The 22,859-nt window shown below is 46.3% G+C and overlaps 1 protein-coding gene across 1 annotated transcript in view; it reads left to right on the top strand.

Moving 5' to 3' along the window:
* The window catches only part of MORN3 (MORN repeat containing 3), a 360,155-nt gene that overhangs the window by 286,998 nt on the left and 50,298 nt on the right, over positions 1-22,859 (top strand). The window contains exon 5 of the mRNA XM_069619586.1: positions 5,065-5,249. Coding sequence (XP_069475687.1) covers positions 5,065-5,249 — 185 coding nt within the window. The remainder of the gene's footprint in view (positions 1-5,064; positions 5,250-22,859) is intronic.

Genomic DNA, 22,859 nt, shown 5'->3' with positions numbered 1-22,859 from the left:
GAGGAGCCTGAGAAACTTGGAAAGAAAAACCGCAGCGTTTTCCAACACAATAACGTTGTATTTATGTTTGCGGTCGCTTGAAAAGCTGCGGTTTTATTTCTAAGTTTTCCGGGCTCCTCCAGCCCGGAAAACTTGGGAAAAAAAACGCAGCTAGTGCTTATTTTTTAAAAAAAAATAAATAGCACTTACCGAGATTCAGCTGCAGCTTTCCTGCTCTGGTCTCCGGTCCCCGCCCTCCACGTACAGCAGTAATGAAGGGAAAGCCACCCAGCGGTAGCTTTTGTTTACTACAGCTGGCTGGCTTTTCCTTCATTAGTGCCGCAAAAGCAAAAGCCAGAACAGGAGGGCCTCCATTTCACAAAATGGATGCGCCCATGTGCTTGCTTTTGCGAATTTTGAGCTTGAATAGCTCAAAATTTTACATAGGAAGTTTTAAAAAAGAGAATGCTAGTATTTTTTTTTTTATGTTGCCTATCTATTTTTTAAATAACATTTTTTACTAGACCATGCCTTTAAACCCTTGAGATTTATCTGTGTTGGTTGCTATTCATGTAGTAGGCATAATAGGATTTGGACTTGGGACTCTTTTTGATTCAGCCTGACAAGAATGTCTTTTCCTTGAATATTTGAGCACAATTGAGTTAATTTTCATAATTTATTTTTCTTCTTTGAAGCTGGCCAAGAGGTCAGACTAATTGTAAGTGAAGATAATAAAACTCCTTGACTATGATGTCCCAGAGTCTGAGTCCTACTTCTGGTTCTCCACAATACCTTGTCCCTTTGTCCTTCCCCCCCAAACCCCCCAACGATATTAGTGAAGTTTACTCACCCAGTAGTGGTACAGGAGGAAGAGGGGCAGTAATATCCCACATAGGGTACACCATCTGAGTCCTTGGGGATTTTTCATGTAGAGTGGCGCAGTCTGCCTCCACCTAATGCTATAAGGGCAGGAATAGGAACCTTATTCTAATATGCATATATGCTCCAGAGAATAGTGAACATGCAATATATAGTTATGAACAATGGCAAGAGTGAATGATTAGTCAGTGACTATAAGCACACAAGGTAGTGCACACAAGGCACTTTATGCAGGTGAATGCATGGAGAACGAGGGCATTCATGAACTGTATAACAATATGGGCCAGATTAAGTGTTTCCCGGGGTTCTGGATACCTGGAAACTGCCGTTACAGTCTCCGGCACCCGATATCCCGGTATTACTGGGATATTACGGGCAGCGGAGTGCCGGTAAATTCCCATTCCCATGGAGTCCCGTAGGACTCCATGGATGGGATTACTGCAGGTACCAGCATCGGTATTACCATTGCCGGTAATTGTGGCATTTCTTCACCGGTAGGGGCCTGATTTACTGGCAGGTCAGGCTTGTCGGGAGCTCCGTGGCCACCACCAGAAAACTTGAAGTGTACCGGTGCGAAAAAAATGCCAGAACCGGAATTACTGCCATTCTTTCCACCATTCTTTCCAGACCGGCACACTTGTAATGAGCCCCTCTACCTCCTTTCATGTGGAGGGCAGAGGTTTTATGGGTAGATCCGAACCAGAGGGTGGGGCTTGGCTCTAACAGTCAAACATGTGCCCATCCGGTAAAAGGATGGCCTTCCAAATATGTCACCCCACACCCGCTTACAAAACAAGAAGGCCATCTAGCATTTGACCCATTCTACTTTTCCCCCCAGCTCAAGACTACTATGATATTTTATGATAGTCTATTTATATAGCACCTATACACAATGTGTTTCAAAGCGCTTCAAGGCAAGGGAGGGAACAAGGGAAAATACAACGACATTCTTACAGGCCATGAACAGTAAGGATGTGAAATTAACTAACGTACTCGGCCTGACGACATTTCAGATAGTGCAAGTGCTAAGACATAGATAAGGAAGGGAGAGTGGAAAGGTAATGGAAACAAACAGGTGACTACCGTACTAGGCCTGACGACATTTCTGGTAGAGCCGGAGAAAAACAAAAGGTGAGGGAGAGGGGTGCAGAAAGGGAGGAGAGGAACAAAACAAGCGCCTATCGTACAAGGCCTGATGACATTTCAGATAGTGCAGGAGCGGGGGGGGAGTAAGGGGAGGTGAGAGGAGACGGGCGAGGGTGCCATCATACTAGGTCCTATCTGATGTCCTGGTGTGCAGTGAAAAAGTCGAAAACATTATGTCGAAAGTCATAATGGCGAAAAGAAAAATGGCGAATTTCTTTTCTTCGAATGTTTTATTTTTTTATTTACATGTTTTTTTTGGGTTCTGCAAGTAAAAAAAAGGGATAAAACAAAAAATAATTACAAAAAAGGGGGGTTGGAGGGAACATAATGTAATTCGAAATTATCACTATAAACCTGATATCCTATCTACTCTCCACCCCCCACAGCACACATATCCACCTGGCGCCCTGACCCTCTACCCTCCTTCTCGATGAGATCTGTGCCTGTCATCCAGTATCCCCATTCACCTCCCACACAACACTCCTAATTATCGACCAGCCTTCCTCCCACCCACCCCACTCACAACAAAATACCCCTACTTGGCACACCTTCTCCTCACCCCCATCCACTACAATACAAGACCTCCACCTGGCACCCATCCACCACTCTGCCTCCACCCAACCCATCTCCTCCACAACACTAGACCCCCACACCTGGATGACATTTTCATAGAGGCATAACATAAATGGATTCCTATGGAATCCACCTCTTATTGGCACCTGCTAATGATCAGGAGGATTCCATAGAAATCCATTAGTAAACCTCACCCGGACAGCATAATTTGCAGGCAGTGTTTACAATTTTCCCAAATGGAGCTTAAAAGTAGAGTAAATGGAATTTCACCTTTTTTCAACTCTTTACGTTTGCACTTGCCCTTGAAAAAGTTGAAAATGTTATACTAGGGACTGACAACAAATAAGTGCAAGCGTTGTTGGTCGCCCACATACCCACATGCAGTTAGCGTATGTTTTAAAATCACCCACAAAATGATTTTCCTAAAATCACACACCATACAGACTGCACCTGAGGCTAGCCTGCACATCAAACCCAAAACCAAACATCCTCTATCTGCCAGCAGACACAAACATGCATCCCATGGCATCCCACAGATATGACCTGGAAAGCAAACAAACCACATCACAAGCCATCCTGATAAATATACAAATCCCAATGCCAAATTTGCAAAAATGTAAGAGCCTGCCTACTGAAAAGGAACACGGCCACATTGCCTCATCTCTGGGATGGTTCCCACTCAGGAAGGTCAATAACCACATTTTAACCCATTGTGCTTTACAGAGAAGAGAAATATCTATCTGCATATCAGGGCGTCAAATGTTGTACCTTGGGGATTTTGCCCCAAGTTAAAGGTGTAATCCAGTAATGGACCCCTTCGTCTCTGTTCCCAAAGAGACACAGCTTCTCCTCAATGATGACACCTAACAAGGCAGAAACACCTCTCTGGGGTTGGAATTGGTACTCGTGTTCAGGGGACAGGTGCCTTTGGCCGTGCTCACTGTATCATTTAAAACACTACCTTTATTTCCCGTTCACTAGCCATGGCCTTCGCCCATGGCCATTGGCCCCGGCCTTCGGTTGAGGCCCCTTTACATGTTGCTCCAATAGCTTTATTCCAGTTCCACAAGCCATGACCTTTGACCATGGCCAGTGCCCACGGACTTGGCCGTGGCCACTCTACATATTGCTTCAATAGGTTTCCTAGACTGGTCCACTTGCCATGGCCTTTGGCCGTGGCCACACCATTAGGTTTCTTGTAGGCTCACTGGCCATGGCCTTCCACCTTGTCCACTTTCCATTTTGCAGTATTCGGTTCCTTAAAATAACCCAGTAGCCATAGCCTTCCGCCACACTCATTACCCCCCACCCCACTGTAGCTGTAACATTCCACTTGTTTGTACTAATCACATTTTGTAACCCTTTTTTTTTACTTTTCCCCATAACCGCAGTTAGTATAACCCCCAATATTAGTAATGTGCTACAAATAACCCCAGTTATTCATAGAATAACCCTGGTTATTAATAAAATAACCTTGGTAATTCATGTGACGCACTTCCATTCCCGATCCAGTTTTCTACTATAACCCTGGTTATGAGAAAACGTTTGAGCTCTGAACTTGGTCCCCAGCAACGCCCCCCCAATCCCTTCAATTTCACATTGGTTTCCTCTTTTCCCCTCTGCCCCTCTAGCCTGATGCCAGTTCACCCTTTTTCATCCTCCAAATGGCATTTTTTCCACTTTTCTTTTTAAGCTAACACTGGTTATTTCAGAAATAACCCTGGTTATCTTTTGCATGGAACCAAAAATAAATGGTGTCTTTTCAGTTCTGAAAAGCATCTCTGTTGCAAAACACCATGGGAGATATAGCTATACTTCTCGGAGAAGGATGCATCCCCTTCCTCGTCAAATAGTTCAATAACTACTGGATGGAATAACCCCAGACCCATCCCAGAAATCCAGTCAATACTTCGTGCCCAAGTTATTTCGTACCTGGCCCAATTTCGTCCAGCGTTTTTTGCTGTGTTCTGCGCTGAAATGTGGACTTTTTCTCAATGCGGAAATTAATGGTAGTACGCCGAAAACAACCTTTTTCGTTTCGTAACAAATCTTTCCCAAAATGTCCAGGTTGGTGCATGCAGGGGGTTTGCCACAGGGGGTGGCGGCCTGTGACAAACTTTGCTTGCAATATATCTGCCAAATTTGTCATGCAAGTCAAAGGTTATTAGCAATTCAGTTTTTGGGTTTCCTATGGAACTTGATACTATACTATAGTGGGACAATCACTATGTAAATGGGTGACCTAATTAACTCAATTCTAATCGCACTAATCCAGTCCTACTCTGCAGGTTTGTGGCTTAGTATTGTCACCTGGGCCACTGTCGATGAGCCCGCATATGGGCAAGACACATGAGGATTCAACGCCTGGATGGCAGCTCACAGCACTCCCAACCATCCATGGTGTCCCCTCTTGCCAGTGATTGCAAATGTACATAATATGTCTTTGTTTCTCCTGCACCAATTGATGTATTGTTCTTCTCTTTACAGCGGGCGAAAATCGCTATGAAGGCACCTGGAAGAATGGAAAGAAACACGGGCCGGGCAAGTTCTATTACATGAATACAGGGCAACTCTATGAGGGTGTATGGGTAGAAGATGTCCCAAAAGCCGGGACCATGATCGACTTTGGTCGAGAAGAAGCACCTTACCCTACCATTTACCCCATTCCAGAGGTATGATACAAATTCTTTCGCTTCATTTTTTAATTCCAAATTCAGGAGAAGCAGGAAGCTGAAGGCTGAGCTGAAGAGTAGATTGGAGGGGGAGGTGTGTGTGTACATTTATGTAATTAATATTAAAAACAGTTTGAGATCCTGAAACCTCAAGCACTTGCCCTGCACACATGTTTTAAGTAAACCCAGGATGTTGTCTTCAAAAATAAATTAAAGCCTTATTAAAAATAAAATCAATAGAAAAATTACAAGTTGGATCACTGCTAAGTATTACAGGGTACCATACTTGTCCATGCCCATCTCCTCTTATAAATGAGAAGATGATCCTGGATTCTGAGGATGCTTCTTAATTCACCTATTGTTGTATAACTAGGGGTTGCAGTCATGTGCGTGTCCTTAAAAACTGAGTCCCAGACAACACAATGTAGAACTTTATCAATATCTGAAAACAGCTGCCCGTCTAGGCTGGTCCTGTTGGAAGTTTGATGGTAGACAGAAAAATGCACCAATGAAGTGCCTTCTCACTTTAGTGGTCCATTGCTTTTTCTGCCCTGATGGCCTTCACAAGAGTAGATGCAACTGATGATCAGACTCAACAAACAAATGAGGATTCTCACTTTTGTGGTAGGTTTGGACCCATCTGACCATCAGAATCACCTGTAGACTAACAGTTGTTCCTTCACCAAAACCGTGGTTGATCTGCGCTAGAATAAGGACTACGATATAAGTAAGTCAATCAGAGTAAACATTTTAATGTAATAGAGCACCAATTGGTAGGTTTTCCTCTAACAGAATGGTCCATAGGCAGGTAGGTCCTAAACAGCAATGATGTCAAAAAAAGATGTAGGCACAAACATTAAAAGAAGGATGTTTAATTTGAATAAAAAAGATGGAAGAGTCTGGTAGAGGTTGTGAAGATGTCCCCTACTTGTCTGTAAATGCCAGCATTGCATGGGTCTTAGGAGCCGGGGATCCACCTATGGTGCAGGATGTTGACACTGGAAGAAGTATACGAGGGCTCATCTGGGAACTTGCACTGCAGCCTATTTGCTTAGCAGGGGATTATCGCAAAGCAACTATCGCTCCCCAAATTCCCCCGTTTCCCCTATATCAGGTCCAATTCCCCCCTCCAGACTTTCATAGAAGGCAGGGAGGCACATTTAAGTATAAATAAACAGAATCCAGAGAGAAACGACCGTTAGATACAATCTTGTTTGAACCAATGGGTCTTTATGCATCCCACGGACACAGACACTTGCTGCGGCATTTGCAAGCTTGCATTTCAAATCATCACGGAAGAACGGGTCCTGCATTGTTCACAAATGCAAATACCAAACTCCACAAGGCCATCACAGTGGAGACACAAGATTCCTGAGAGGCATTTCCAAAGGCTCACCAGATTCTTGTGGGGGCAGAAAAGGTGACTTGCCAACCACCAGAGTAAACCTGTCAGGCCAAATAGAATCCTAGATGGCCGACACCCTTCTTATAGCCTTTGTCTCGCAAAGCTGGCTCTAGAATGAAGTATACGGGGCCAACCAATCACAAGCCAGCTCTTATACTGGGGTACAAGTGCAAGCCAATGAGGAAAGAGCCAGCCCAGCGCTGTTTCCAATACGCTATAAAAGGACCAAACACTCAGACCAATGTGTGATTTGTTGGAGCAGAGGAAGAACATCGTTTCAAGAGAGGTGATGAGCAGAAGGAGCCAGAGGCACAGAGACAGTAGGAGGAGGCTGGATGACCATAGAGGGGTGAAGGGAAACGGTGGAGAGTTAGAAGGGAAGAAAGAGTTGAAGCAAGTTGTAAGACATCAGAAAGAAGAAGGTACAGAGGATTTGAAAGAGGTTAAACGTGTAGTAAAGGAGGTTAGGAAACATCAGATGGCGAAAGGTGGAGAGTTGTTGAAGGAGATAGAATGCATAGTGTAGGAGGTTGGAAACATCAGACGGAGTAAGGTGGAGAAGGATTTAAGGAGGCTGGAGAATTGGAGAAGGGAATGTGGGGAAGATTTAAGGGAGGTTGTAGAACCCCGTAAGGAGGAATTCAGAGAGTGTCTGGAGGAAGGAGAAAAACATTTGAGGAAGATGAAGAGGAGAAGGTGAGAAAGCTGTTGGAGATGGTGAGGGAATATCACTAGAGAAAGGGGGTGGTTGGTGAAGGAAAGGGGGTTTAGCTCCAGGAAACCGAAAGAGGGAGGGTTAAGGTAGAGTACCGAGCAAGAGGGCATCAAGCCCATAAAGGATCGTCCTGGGTTAGTAGAGATACCCCAATCTGAAGGGCTGCATCCACAGAGGATGTAGGAGTGAAAACATTGTGCGGTGACAAGGAGGGTGTGCTGGCCTGGGGCAAGGTTTATTCCAGACTCATTAGGTTGAGGGTCTCCAAAGCATACCTCCCCACTTGAAGATCTGTGAGGATTCCACCCACAGGCGGATGTGCTCCTGGATGATCTGGTGAAGAAAGCTACTGGCCTATCTGTCTTAGTTGAACATGGACAGCCCATGGAAACACCAGTAGGACAGTACATCCAAAAGGACTGTGACCAGAGGCTAAGACCAATAAGAGGAGGAGTATTTTTGTTTTAAAGCAGGGAGCTTTTGTGCACCTCATTAAACCCTTCAAAAACAACCATATTGGTGTCAATGCTTTTTGGGAATCCCACCTAGCTTTATCCTGAGAGGGTGTTTGTGGGAGTGAGGGATGGAGGGAGCGGTGGTTGTGGTGGGAGAGAAGAAGAGAGAGAGAGCAATACATTCTCATTCTTCTTAAAAGTGTATTCAGGTTTACTCCATTAGCAAAGACACATGATAAAAATCAGTTCAATTTGTTACTCGATTTGTTTCTAGCAACAACATTAGTTTGTACAAATAGTTTACAATTAAAGAGTTCAAACAGAATTATAAGCTATCATCCACGAAGAACAAATATTGCTGCATATTTCATCATTAAAACAACATCTGCCTTTCCAGGGTGCTATTTTATGCAATCTTTTGTTTAGGGCCTTATCTATCAACTTAATCAGATTGAACAGAAACTGGGGCTCGACATATTTAATCACTAAGGCCATGGCTTCCTTGCAAGATCTAGCATTATGTTCCAGAAAGTGTGGTTTTAACCATGCCATTGTCTCTGCTTTATAAAATGGACAAACCAAAGAGAGGTGTGCCAGATCTTCACCGAGCCCCATGTCGCACAAGCATTTTGGTGGGGCTGTGGACCAACTTGTTCTTTTGACAAGCGGGAGCAGGTTTAGCCGAGCCATAATCAGCAGCCTCCTCCCTGTGGGCAAGTTTATACCACTAAAATGCCCGGGGAATAATAGGTTCCCTTTTGCCTCAAAGTACTGTGACAAATCCAGTGGAGCCTTCACAGATTCCCCAGCGGTGACCACCTCCCATGTGGCCAGGGGACGGTAGCCGCTACATGGTCCTGACCCTGGCGGCATTTATATGAGAGAGGCTCACATCGGAGGAGACAACTACCGTAGAGATGTCATGACTCCATTGGAGGAGTCAGTGTTCCCCTTTCCCCATGAGGAAGACCCTCTTATACCTGAGTTCTTAATGGCCTATTGTCATTATAGATAGGCCCTCTACCTTTCACCCAAACCGCCGTAATACACACATAAAATCTTTTGTTCTTGATGTGCCTTTTTATGAACCCCGTGAGAAAAATCATCCTGGGGTTAACAGCCCAAAGAAAGTTATGGACCTCAACTCCCATAACCACTGAGGTACTGAGACAAAGAGGAGGGCAAGGGAATTTGTGCACAATGACAGTAGCCGAAATACAACATGCAGGCTAGTTGTTTTCCCAAACCTGCAATGAGCGAGACATTTAAAAATGGAGACTCCATTTTGGAGACGAGCAGAGCAGGAGGAGACATTGACATCCACGCCGGGGTACCAGAACGCAAAGCACACAGACAAAGCTAGAAAGGTAGCGGCGGCCAGTGGGATAGGACAAGGAACGCTGCGGGAATGGTGCAGAAGCTCCTGGAGGTCTGGTTGCTCTATGAGGCAGCAGATCTCATCCCGGCCCAAGACCGAGAGCAGGCATGTGACCGTGGAGCTGTGCCAGTTGTTTGCAGAGGGTCAGCACACACCAACCTGAAAGCCGGAAGCAGATGCCATAACGGAGAGGTGTGAGCAACGTCAGAGATGCTGTGAAAGACCAGTGAGTCTACCCGAAGCAGTTGGGGATCCCGGGTCGTCCTGTAACGCTCACCTGATTCCCGTAGAGGCACCGGTCTTGACTGGGCGTATACCGTATCTTCAAAGGTGATGTGTACCACACGGCTGGCTCTTTGGGCTGGACCTCTGTGCACTGTATGTTTGACTCGAAGGGTAAGATGTCTTGGGTAAGTTAACGCCGTGCTCTCCATCTGCCTCGGGGCAGGGTGCTGTAACCAGTTTCTTCACTGGATAAGGGGAGCAGGCCTCTTGACTTCAGAGGACTGCTGTCCGTCGTTTACTGCACGAACGGTAAGTTTCGAGTACTTCTAATGTCTTTAAAGTCTTTAGTAATGATGTCTCTTGTTCTGCAGGGTTCCGGCGATGGTGGATGACGGGCTGAAGTGAGTTGAAGATGGAGCCCGTGTGATGAATAGAAGCGCCTGGAAGCACGTAAGTAAGCGCTTGTTGCCTGCTTCACGATGCGCTCTAACTGTCTTTTTATTTTGCAGGTACAAGTTCGAGCGGCTGCAGGGTGCCGGAATACCCACTGGGTTAGATGTGGAAAGGAGTAATGGCACGTGAGTATTAAAGTTCCCCAATGTCTTTAAACGCACCTTAGGACTGGCACCAGGACTGGGTCCAAAAGGTCCCAATTGGGACTGGTTGGCACTCGGAACCTGGGTTATGGATCTGCTTCCAAGGGAGTTGGGAAAACCCTGACCTTTTGGAAGCAGAGATCATGACACGTCCCGACAAACGTACAAAAGAGTGATTTAATGTTACAAGAGTGCTAGTACAGAAAATGTACATAGGCAAAGTTTGCAAAATACAAATTCAACACCAAATAAGAAGAATGTTTTATGCGGAAAATATACAAAGCAAAGTTTGTTTAAATGCAGCCAAGGCAAAGTATAAAGAAAAGATTCAAGAAGAGGAATGCTTGAATGCCGACAAGACAATATATAATGGCAAACTCCAATACAGATACATGAGATGCCAAGGTGGGGAAGAAGATTGAGCAAATATATTTTAGTAAAATATTACCACAGATAGATATACGAAGTACCACATACTCGCCTGCCTCCATCCAGCCCGCAGCAGAACCTACGTCCACGCTCCTTACGGCACTCTGCTCTGGTGCCTCATCGACCCGCACCAAGATACACATGCTGGCGGAACGCCGCACCTACCTACCCACGTCAGTCACCGGTCACGCGCCGTACCTGCTCTACACGGGACTCGCCGACTCACCTCACGTCTAGCAACTCCTTGACCCTGCTACAGATGAAGTGTCTTGCAATATTTTGCCAGTATCAAGGCCTGTTGCCCTTGGTAATATTGCTGCGCCCTGTACGTTGTTGCCTGTTTCTATGACTGCTGCCCCAGCTAATACTGATGCGCCCTGTACCTTGTTGCCTGCTTCCATGATTGCTTCCCAGCTAATACCGATGCGCCCTGTACCTTGTTGCCTGCTTCCATGACTGCTGCCCCTGCTAATACTGCTGCGCCCTGTACTTTGTTGCCTGTTTCTATGATTGCTGCCCCTGTGAATAGTGTCGCGCCATGCCTTGCACTGCTAGCTCACACGGTGGCAACTCCTGCCACTACTGGCCACACCCTGCACACTAAGGACACCACATTATATTGTGCCTTAGTGAACGCCCGGTCCCTGCCTGCGCACACCCTTGATATCCATGACCTTATCACCTCCAATAAACTCGACATACTCTTCATCAGTGAAACCTGGCTAAACGATACATCTGGCCCTGCCCTCTCACTTGCCATCCTGGAAGGGTACTCCATCCACAGACAAGATCGCTCCACTCACCGAGGTGGGGGGGTGGCTGTCATTGCCAAGGAGAATTTACAACTCAGGAGGATTCAAGTGGACTTGGGTCAGAGCTCTGACTACCTCTTGCTCAAACTCCAGCTCTCAACCAACTGTACCATTGCCTTCCATGTTGTCTACCACCCACCTGGACCGAGCACTGATTTCCAGGAAGTCCTGATTCACTCGCGCTCAGACAATCTAAAAAGCTCATCCAAAGTTATCCTCCTAGGTGACTTTAACCTCAGTCTCAGTGACTCTAAGGACTCCCACGCCACTGCCCTCAATAAAGCTCTCTCCAACCTTGGGTTCTCCCAATCTATCTCCAGGCCCACCCACTCCAAAGGGCGGACGCTAGACTGGGTTGCCCACCACAACTGCGCCCTTGAGGTCAAAAACATCTCCCCTATCCCTTGGTCCGACCACCATTGTATTAATTTTGTCATCACCACATCGGAAGGGCCGCCTAGGCCAACGACTTCGCTCCCTGCCGCACTCACCAGAAGCTCTCGGCAGCTCACAAAAGAGAACCTCACTAAACATCTCCTGGTACCTGCATTATCTCCGCCCTTCTCTAACGATCCAACAGTACTCGCTAAAGACTTCAAGAGGATCATCACCACGGCCGTTGACACTGTAGCCCCACTTACCCTCAAAAAAGCTAAAAAAGTCAAACATACCAATGCTTTGTTCACCCAGGAGCTCTTACAGCTACGTTCCAAAAAAAGAGCTTCACTCTCTGCCTGGAAGAATAACCCCAAAGACACCACCAAAGCAGCCTTCGAGGCCCTATCCACTGAATATAAAAACTCCATAATCAAGGCTAAGGCGTCTTCCTTCGACGCTAGAATTTCAGAAGCCAAATCAGGGACCAGGGAAATCTTCACCATCTTTAGAGAGCTGGAGACCCCTGCCCCCCCCTCCCACTCTCCTAAAGGATGAAGCCTGGTGTAACAAAATTCAATCCACCATGCTGAAAAAATTGGACACTCTTCACACCAAGATCCTTGCACACCAAAAGGCACTCATCAACCTTTTAGCCAAACACACTGGCTCCCCTATTCCATTAACTGACACCAGCCAAGCCCCTCTGTTTGAGTTTAAGGACATGACTGAAACCGAAGTCTCTTCCCTCCTCAGATCCATCAAGCCTTCTAACTGTAAAGGAGACGTCTGCCCAGCTCAGGTGAGCAAGAACTGTGCCCCGGCCCTTGTCCCCATCATCACTGCCTTCATTAATGCCTCATTCAAGTCTGGCCATGTTCCAGCTGAGCTTAAGGAAGCATGGGTTCGCCCGCTCCTCAAAAAACCCACCCTAGACCCTTCGGTCCCAGGGAATTATAGGCCCATTACCACTGTCCCATTTTTACTAAAAATCTTGGACAAAGCAGCTTACCAGCAAGTACAAAAATTCCTTGAAGAAAACCATCTTCTTGGTCTTCGGCAGTCAGGCTTCAGGCCAAATCATGGCACCGAAACGGCTCTTCTTGACCTCAAGAACCAGATGGACGACCTCAGAGATGCAGGCAAACCTGCTCTACTCCTCCTTCTGGACCTATCAGCTGCCTTCGATCTGGTGGATCACAAGACCCTCTGCCACCATCTCTCCACTGCAGCCAACTTCTGCCCCACTGCCTGCAACTGGATAACTTCCTTCCTGCAGGACAGAGCAATGAAGGTCTTCTCCGACTCTTCTTGCGCTGACCCGAGCATCATCCAATGTGGCGTCCCACAGGGTTCATGCATCGCCCCAACCCTCTACAACCTCTTCACGAGGCCGCTGTTCAAGATCCTTGACGCTCTGGGCATCTCATACACGAACTATGCTGATGACACTCGGGTGCTTATCCCCCTCTCCGGGGATTACCTGTCGGACTTGAACACGCTCAATTCCATCTACTCTACGATCCAATCTTGGATGGCAGAAAACTGGTTATGCCTCAACAGCGAGAAAACCGAGGTTATGCTGATTGGCTCCCCGTCCACCTTGGGCAAGCTGGACAAGCAATACAACTCCTTCACCATAGATAACATTCCAATCCCTGTCTCCCAAACGGTCAAGACCATGGGCGTCTACCTGGACCCGAACTTGAACATGAACAGGCAGTTCAATGCCATTGCATCCTCCTCAGCTTACAACTCCAAACTCCTCAACGCAATCAGACCGTACCTCTCCCAACAGAACTGCCTTACTATCACCAGGGCAATCATTGGCTCAAGATTGGACTATTGCAACGCCCTTCTAATAGGGACTTCAGGAAAAAACCTTGCTAAACTTCAACTAGTCCAAAATAATGCCCTAAGGGCCGCCATTGGACTTTCACGCCGGGACCACATCTCGGACCTCAGGCGTCAGGTCCACTGGCTACCGGTCAAGGAAAGAATCTTGTTCAAAACCCTTGCCCTCACGCACAAATGTCTTCACGATCAGGCCCCTAAATATCTCGTCCAGAGATTTTCCAAACCCGGTGCCTCCAGGCCCTCCAGAGTGGCCTACTCCAACTTGATAACTGTGCCAAAAACCTGCAGAGTGCGTGCTGGTGGCACTAGTTTCCCCACCATGGCAGCCACCCTCTGGAACGCACTTCCACCGCACATCAGACTACTTGACTCTCACACTGCCTTTCGCAAGGCCATCAAGACTAGTCTCTTCAAATAATGTGCCTGGTTCTTGTCCGCTACCTAGGACCTATGTATCTGTAACACCGTATGTATTTTTAAGAACTCTCTGGGGCGGCTTTTTTGAAACCCTTAATCAAGCCTTCCTACGCACTGCTTTCGGCGCCTCTATGCCTCCGGGCTGCAGTGCGCTTTACAAATGTAAAAAATAAAAAATAAATAAATATGCTATTGTGGCATATCAAAGGAACTGTAAAACACATATGAAGTCCTGGCAGGCGAGTATACCAGACAGTTGAAGTTGTACACAGATTCCTGGCCGGCAAGTACACCAGGCAGCTGAAAATTGAATAAGGATTCCTGAGAGGGAAGTATACCAGCTAATCTGCCGAGTTATAAGAACCTTTACAGAAAGACTATTGCAGGACTGTGTGCTTGAACAGAACATTTTAGTTGAAGTCCATTAAAGACACCAAGGAACTGTTAGCGAAAGAGACATTTTGCCATCATGTTTAAGAATCCAGGGGAAACAAACCCCCTTCTGGATCCAGGGATCTTTCTCTTGGAGAACATTTTTGTTGGAGTCAGTCTTGCACTTCAGGTTGTGAACACTTTTTCTAACATCAAGTTAAAGACATTTCCTTACACATTTAATTGTATGTTTATAAGTTAAGTGTGAGGGTCAGGATAGGTTGTTTTGGACACAAGGACGGCTTTTCAGTTACTGACATCCTGACACAGACATATCCTTAGGTTTAGTTTCTAGGTAGGGAAGTTCCACTTTAGAATATGGCTAGAGAGGTGTTTTTCCAAACCATTTTTATATAATAAAAATGTCTTTACTTAAGAATACACCGACCTAGTGTCTGTCTCTCATTTCTGAGCCCTCACAGTATATTACAAGTGAAGGAAAAGATTTGGCTCTATCTGCTTCCACAACCAATGCCCTTTATCTAGACCAACATTTAATGGCCAATTTAACTTGTGCCAAATTGGCCGCATGAGTATCTGCCCCACTTTCAACTATAAACTTGTCCCAGAGTTTACTTCCTTCCTTGTGCCCAGCATATTTGACCCTGCCTCCATCGCAAGGAAGCCAGTTAGGGTTTTTGGATCATCTGAAACCCCAATTGTAGCATAGAAATGTACATCAGGTCAGGACTATGTTAGAGAAGCAATACTCTGGAGCTCTAGTTCAATTCTTAGTGCACTGTTTGTGCACCCAGGTGGTATGCCTAGAGCTTGACGCAGGAATCATGACTGAACTATTTCCAAAGGCTTGCAATTACCATGTCCTCAAATCTCACTGCCATACAGCATCTGTGATGACACCTCTAACTTGAAAACCTGCATGCACGTTTCCAGCCTAAGAGCTCTGTATCGTTTCTAGACTCTTAATAGCCCTTTAAGTCTACTTTGATCCCTTTCAGCCTGGTAATTAATATGCACCGCCCAACGACCATTCCTTGCTAACTTAAGGCCTAGATAGACATAGGAATCCACTACTTCAATAGGTTCCCCTTTTATTTCCCACCTGAAGGGTTTCCCCTTTTTCCCAAAAGAATCTAGATTTTCGTTTTGTATAGATACTAGCACAATTAACTCTTGTTCAGATTATTTCATGCATATTTTGATTATCATCTCGGTCTAGTTTACCAACTTCTTTGGCTTCTCAAACCCTGCAGTCTGCACTTGGTTTCCAACATTAGCTTCATATATTTTCACCATGTTTATCAAGAGCAATTTACATTTTTGATCTTTTCATTCTAGCCAGCAAGCAGTCCTATGAATGCCTGCATGCATATGTTACTCTTCTCCATACGTTTACCCCACTTTTCCCCTGTAGATGCCGCTTGCAGTAATTCCAGAATCTGCCAAATTGTGAGAATACAACTGGTACAGTGCAAGCTGTGTTTCTGACAGCCTGAATTTGCTCTATCCTTTGGTGCATGTCAACCATCACAGGGCAAACCCAGGCCATAAGTGTCCCAAGCTGTGGTGCTACATGTCAAACAGGAGACCGAGAGTTTGTCTGGGATCATAGACATCTCCCCCGGCTAGATAGATAGTGCAGACTCCAGAATGCGGGGTGCACTTACTGTAAGGAAACATACCTCCACCTATGGATATGCGAGCAGTAGGACCCAAACTATGCTCTGCGATTCAACGCTGCTAAGGGGTGCACATACAAGTTGCGCAAGTAACGTGATGATGTCAAGGATGATGTAGTGGGTGACACTGGGGGTGGGGATGTCAATGAACGTGGTGCTGCTTGCATAAGGTGACACAGAAGCAGGTGCAGCATGACAAATCCCAGGGTGGAACTCAAGGATGGGTGGGTGTTTTGGGGGCAGTGTGAGGTAGTTGTATAGAGCGCGCACAGAGTGGGGGTGCAAGATTGCATAGGGGGCTTAGGGTATGGGGCTTTTCTTTTAGCAATATGTGAACAGTAGAGAAGCCATTTTGGTTCTAGGCCCACGTTAAGAAAGCATTTCTCGCAGACACCTCATAAGAAAAGAGCTGCATGCCCTTGTGTGACAAGCAGAATGTATTTTCTGAACATTCAGCAGAAACAGCGTGCTGAAAAGTTGCACGGCTAAAGGTTGCCAGGTGAACGCAGCCACAGCAAAGTTATTCTAAAAGATACTTTCGTGGCCAACGAGCTAGGCACCTGGGTGCATGAGGAGAATTGGCAGAGAAATAGAAAATAAATGCAGTTAATTAAACTCCAGCCATGGTGTGGTCAGACTACACTTGGCAGCAAGGCGTGAGAAGGGATCTCAGGGGCCAGAGCATTGGGGTTAGGGTTATGGGGCAAGGGACGGGGAAACAGCCAGCGGAGGGAGGTTTTGGTGTCCCATGGGTGCCACGTTGTACAGTGTCCTCGCTGATGTCCATGGAGCACACCATTGGTACGGCTCGGTGTGAAAGGCTTGCCCCTTGCCATCTCAAGCAGTTTTGTATATTGGACACTGCCAACCAAAAGCAAACAAACGTTTTTTGACTGTTCAGCACAATCACGTAATAGAGGGGCGGTATGGGAAGGTATGTGACGTCACGAGGGGTGTTAATATAACTGTGGCCAAAGGTTGAAGCAACCAATTAGGATCATTTAACATATATTTTGATATAAGGGACTGATGTAATCCCACCAATCAGTTTTTATGACATTCCTTAAAAATGTAACTACATTTTTATGTGATAATTTGATTAATTTTGGATAAATGTTTAGCCGCATTGGGCGGCGTTGCCAGCTCACTTCATTCAGTTCAGTTCCACAGGGCTGTCTGAGTCTGAAACGTGCTTTCCAGCTGTTTGGGTCCAATAAATTCGCGTTACTTCGTGCTTGGTGCACGCTCCTTTTTTTAATTACTTTTTTATCCCTTAGATTACTTTTGATGGAGGTTCCCTGGTACAACTTACTGTTGGAAACATGCCTCCACCTATTTATATGCGAGCAACAGGACCCAAACTATTATCTGCGGTGAACAGGCACAGCATAAACAGAGGACAACCTATATTGTATTTGGTGTTCTTAATTTTCTGGTAAAAACTAATAATAGTATGTGAATAGACGTGTCTGCAACTTAAGTATAAATAATGATGTATCTAGTTCATTGTGGTTTATCCAGATGAGGAGTAAGAGTCCAACTGACCCAGGTAAACTCTCCATTGCCTATACACGGGATGGAAATAAGTTACTAACCCTACGAGTCATACTGGTGTTATGGGCACGGGTAGTATAACACAGTGGCAACGCGCTCGTCTCGGAAGAAAAACGACGCAGAGCAACAAAGGTTCCATTCCCGGGTCCGCGCTTAGAAACCTCTTTGGTATTAAGCGCATTATAAATAACCAATTATAATTCATTATAATTATGTCAGATCCATACGTGTACCCCCTGTAATGCACTTATTGGACACAACACAGTGCTGCATCTCGAGATACAGGGCAGCATCTAATGCTCATAGTTATGGAATTCTTGTAACCTGTCAAGACTTCTAGGAACATATTTCTCAAGAACGACAACATCCCACCCACCAAAGCTGGCTACTTGAGGGAAAACCTAGTCCCGGGCAATCATATGCACCTCAGATCAAATAAATCCCCCTCCCAGTCATGACTAGGGCACTGGAGAGGTGCAACACTGTTCCAGAACACGAGGTCGCCTGTGAAGGCCTTCCTGAAGACAGTGGCCCTCGGCCACTTCTCCATCACCTCTCGCCTCACCCAGGTTCTCCAGTCTGGTGTGTATGCACAGTAGCACAAGGATCACCTTGTGTGCAGAGTGGATGCCCCTTCCCTCCACCCATTCCACTTTCAGTCCCTACCTAGAAATGATTGTCTATGGAACCCTCCAACAGTCAGCTGGCCTGGCTCCACTGCGCGGTGATGTCTATTGCTTTATAAGGTGCCTCAGCAGCCATGTCTCAATGTATGAGTTGGCCGCGCTCCAGTGACTTCATTCATCCCATGTGGGTGGGGAGACTGAGGAGATTCTAACAGGGACACCTCTCTGTCAGGGACTCCTTTTACATCATTATTATTATTATTATTGTTACAGTCAAGTACAGTTCAGAATGACCCTTCCAATAAGAGGTCAGCATGACATCATACCAGGAAATATGGCGCAGAGTGTAACCCCTTCAGACCCAGGAAGACTTGTTTGCCTGTTTCCAGGCCAGTAAAATAGAATCCAACAGTCCCCAAATGCATGGGGGTTACACATGCATTCGTTTTGTTACTGTTTCTATTTCTAACCTCTTTTGTGAATGGGCATGGATTCTCTATAGTAGTCTGTCACATCGGTGTGGTACAATTTGTAATAATGCAGGGAAGGGACATTTTCTACTTTTCTGCAATATATTGCAAAGGGGCGTGGAGGCGGCAGCTAACTCCAAATAATGCCAGTGCATTTCCCCCATGAGTGGTTAAACCTTGATGAGAGTGGAGACGATAAGACCCCCTTCATATACTGGAAAGTCTTCTAACTAAGCCATACAACGTAGAGTATGACAGTGGATCAAGATGACCTTCCTCTTTGCTGGCTCTTTGCTTTGCACAGAATGCTTATTGTGAGGGGCAGCTCATCCCTAATAGGTAAGGGAGCACCGACCCGCCAGTACCTTTGTCCATTATGGAGGAGCGGCAGCTTAAACTGTCAAAGGGAAATGTCGTTTTCCTTTGACAGTTTGTTTCCCCCCAGTGCACATGTCCAATGGACCATGCAAGACTGGGGGTGTTTTGCTTTCCCAGCTTTGCATGGCCCATTGGAAATGTAAGCTGAGAAACTGCACGTCAGAAGGTCCGAGGGGGCGCACCTGCACCTCCCCTCAGATTCAGACTGAATAGGGTCCTGACAATGTGGCACTCTGGCTCCTGCACGCATGTGCAGGAACCAGGAATCGCTCTGTGGTTTCTGTTATTGTGCTTGGAAGATGGAGGTCCCTTGTCAAAAGGAGGCAGCATCTCTGCAAGGAGAGGCATCTAGACCGAGGCTGAAGGTAGGTGAAAAATCTTGTAGGTGTATGATGTGTATATTGATATGTGTTTATGCATGCATGTGTGAAATAGTCAGTATATTATATATGTATGGTTGGGTGAGTGTGTGAATGAGCGAGTGTATGGGTGCACATGTGAATGAGCGAGTGAATGCTGTTTGAACCCTGTGTGAATCCTGTGTGAATGTGTGTTTGAATGAGTGAGCGAGCGAGCGAATGCGCTATTGAATTTGTGTGTGCTTGTGTTGGGTTTCTGCCGGCCCGGGGCTCTGATTTAGACAAGGAGGGGAGAGATATTTTATACTGGGCATCTATGATAAAGCAAGCATGATAGGTGTTATTATGTGGCTAGACTGGCATGTTGGTGTAGCCAGTCTAGCCATTTCCTATTGTGGCATGACATTTTTTACTGGACATGTATGATACAGCAAGCATGATAAGCGTTACTATGTGGCTAGACTGGTATTTTGTTTGCAGCCAGTGTAGCTATTTTACCTTACTCTGGCATGGTATTTTTTACTGGGCCTCTGTAATAAAGAAAACATGATAAGTGTTATTACGTGTCTAGATTGGTCCACATTGGAATAGTCAGTTTGGACATCTTTTCTTTTTATTGCATGGCAATTGTATTGCCAAAGCCAACAGGAGCGTGTTTTTACATGCAGGGTACTAGAATATATTGGCAGACCCAGCTTGGACATGTTTTCATATAGTATCATTACTGAGTATGTTCTTATATGAGAATACTAGCATATATATGAGCAGCCAGCATGGAAATGTATGGGCACAGCTAGCGTGAAAATGTTTTTGATGCTGGCACATATTGTGGGGAAATGCTCCTGTAAACTGTTGGTGACTTGCAGCTATTGTTTATTTTTTTATCAGTTGCCTTAGAAAACCGGTTGCAAACTGTCTGGCTTTGTACCCAATTTTTCACAGAAAATGTGCTGCATAATGCACCATTGTAACCAATTATTCCTCAAAAATTCTTGGGGGGGGGAACTGCGTGGGTTTGGTTTGGATGGGGGAGTACATAGGCTGTTGCGAGAAGAGGAGCTCAGAGTCCAAGCGGGAGAGTTCAGCAAGATGCACTCAGGAAGGTAATGGGGGTGGGCAGGACACACAAGACCATAGGTGGATTTAAAGACGGGGAGCAGGAACCTAACCGACCGGACATGCAGGCGATATAGGGCCTCATCACAAGTTGGGACGGAGCGGTACAAATATGGCAGTAACGCTCTTGCCGCCGCATTAGCACTCTGCCCAACTACAAGGGGGCGGAAATTTGGAGATTTACCCCCAGCTCTGAGATGGGGGTAAATCTGGTCACTTTCTGCCCATTTTGGGCGCTATTAGCACCGCAGTAATAGTGCCGAAAAAAATGCCTCAAAGGACCCAATATGAATGGGGACTTACCGCTAATAGCGCCGGACCGAATTGCAGTAACGCTATTTGCGTTGGGCGGTTACCCGGTGGTATACCACCGACTAGCGATGAGGCCCATAGTCTGCAAACCTCCTATGCCTATTTGTGGCTGGTGTCTGGCAAGGCTCGGCGTCGCGGCCATGCTCTTTTGCACATATAACGGTTTCATGTCATAATGTGATTTACTCCTTCCCACACGGCCGCCTTTGCCTTGCTCCCGTTGTTTATTCGCGCCCATCCGCTTCCCCGCGCTTTCAGAAGGCATCCTGTTTTCCTTCCCGCTGGCTCGCTTTCAATTTCCGAAGTCTGCACGAACACCGTATGTCATGGACCAACTCGGGGTCATATTATCATTTTTGGGAGTTCACTGTGTAATTTAAATGTAAAAAAAAAAAACATCCCAAGCTCCAGCTTCAAAATGAATAAGTGAATACTAAGTGCATGGTTGAAATATCCCTCTCTGGGGGTCAGGTGTGGCCACACTGGGCCACTGGGGTTAAATGCAGGTCCACAGTAAAAGGTGCTTAAGTCTCGCCCGTGTTACAGCAACAACGAGCAGCAGCACCCACTGGTGTAACACGAGCGCAAGAGGAAACGCATGAACATGTAAGGAAGCCCCCCAGTGCATGGCGTGCACATAGGCAACACATATACTGTCACTGCAAGGCTGTGAGACATGCCAGGGCGGCCTGCAGCACAGCAGCACTCGCGGCTGGGGAGACAGGAATCCTGCCAAAACATCGGAATTGCCGGCATTTGAAGCTTGGAAGTATTCTGGGATGCTCCCTTTGTTCCTTGTGAACCCTTAAACAATGTTTTGGGAGATAAGACTATGATGCATGGGAAGTATGGAGCTAGAAGTTGATGCCCTAAAACCTTACACACGTTGAATTTATAACACTATTTGCTGTGTCATTTTTAAACTTCGCACCATATTGGGTAACAACTATTTTTACTTTTTCTCCTTCGTTGTGTAGTCAAGATCTTCTGGGAAGTCAGTGCTTTCCAACCCCTAGAAACAAGCCGACTGGGTCGTGTGTGAGGTTCATGACCCCTGTCAAATACTCTCCCTCATACAAGGCCTGTGTTAGGATCACATTTTATAATGTGCAGCATTACAAACATGCGGGACAGTCTACAGCATAGGGCAGGACCCAGCCAAAAAGCCAGCTAGGTGTATTGAGGGGGTGTCAGGCCCATCATTCCCCACCCACCCCGCTAGGGTGCAGTACATGACCGGGGTAAAAGGACCTGTGACGCTGCTGGCCCCATTGCAAAGGCCGTGCCGTTGGTCGATGGGTAGGAAGGCGTTCTAAATGTGTACGCACACATTCCGCTTTCCCCTTGGAGATGCACTTCCCTAGACACAATTATGTTCCCATGGAAACCTGCAGCAGAGCACATGCATGTTGCCTGATTTGGATGGGGAATACCACTCTGCAGATCAGGAATGACCACTTTTGGACAGCCCTTGTGCTGGTGGATCGCTTGCGCATATGGTATGACAGTAGGGTTCTTCTTGCATAGCAATCCAGGGGACCCATAGCCATGGGTGTTGCTAGGTCTGGAAAAGATCTGGGGCTGCGCTAATGTCGGGACTCGGGGCTAGCTAGCCTTTCGGTTTTAGCCCCTGAGCTTATATCCAGGTCTACAACCAAGAGTCCTGGGGCTATAGCCCCCTCAGCCGCCGCCCCCCTAGCAATGCCTCTGCCCATAGCGCAAACGGGATGGGGGCCTACTGCGCAGAACCCACACTTTACATAATGTGGGCCCATACTCAATATCAAAACCCCCTCCCCCGAACCATCCAATTACAAGAAGGGTACTTAATGCGAATTGATATTTGAATTGCTCTTGTCTACACAAGAACACATGTGGAATTCCGTTGACGCTATAATTTGGAAGATGGCGGTTGACCCTCTAAGAAAGAGATGAAACTGCCATTGAGAACAGCAACCATTATTTCTCAATATTTTTTATTGGGGTTTGGATTAACCAGTAAAACCTTTCACAAGTAAGATCACATACGTGCATACAAAAATATAGTGCATACTAATAC

Source organism: Ambystoma mexicanum, chromosome 10 (assembly GCF_040938575.1).
Source record: "Ambystoma mexicanum isolate Mex_15411 chromosome 10, UKY_AmexF1_1, whole genome shotgun sequence".
In the NCBI taxonomy this organism is placed as follows: Eukaryota; Metazoa; Chordata; class Amphibia; order Caudata; family Ambystomatidae; genus Ambystoma; species Ambystoma mexicanum.
Note: the sequence above shows the minus strand (reverse complement) of the source record. Positions and strands in the feature narration are given on the sequence as shown.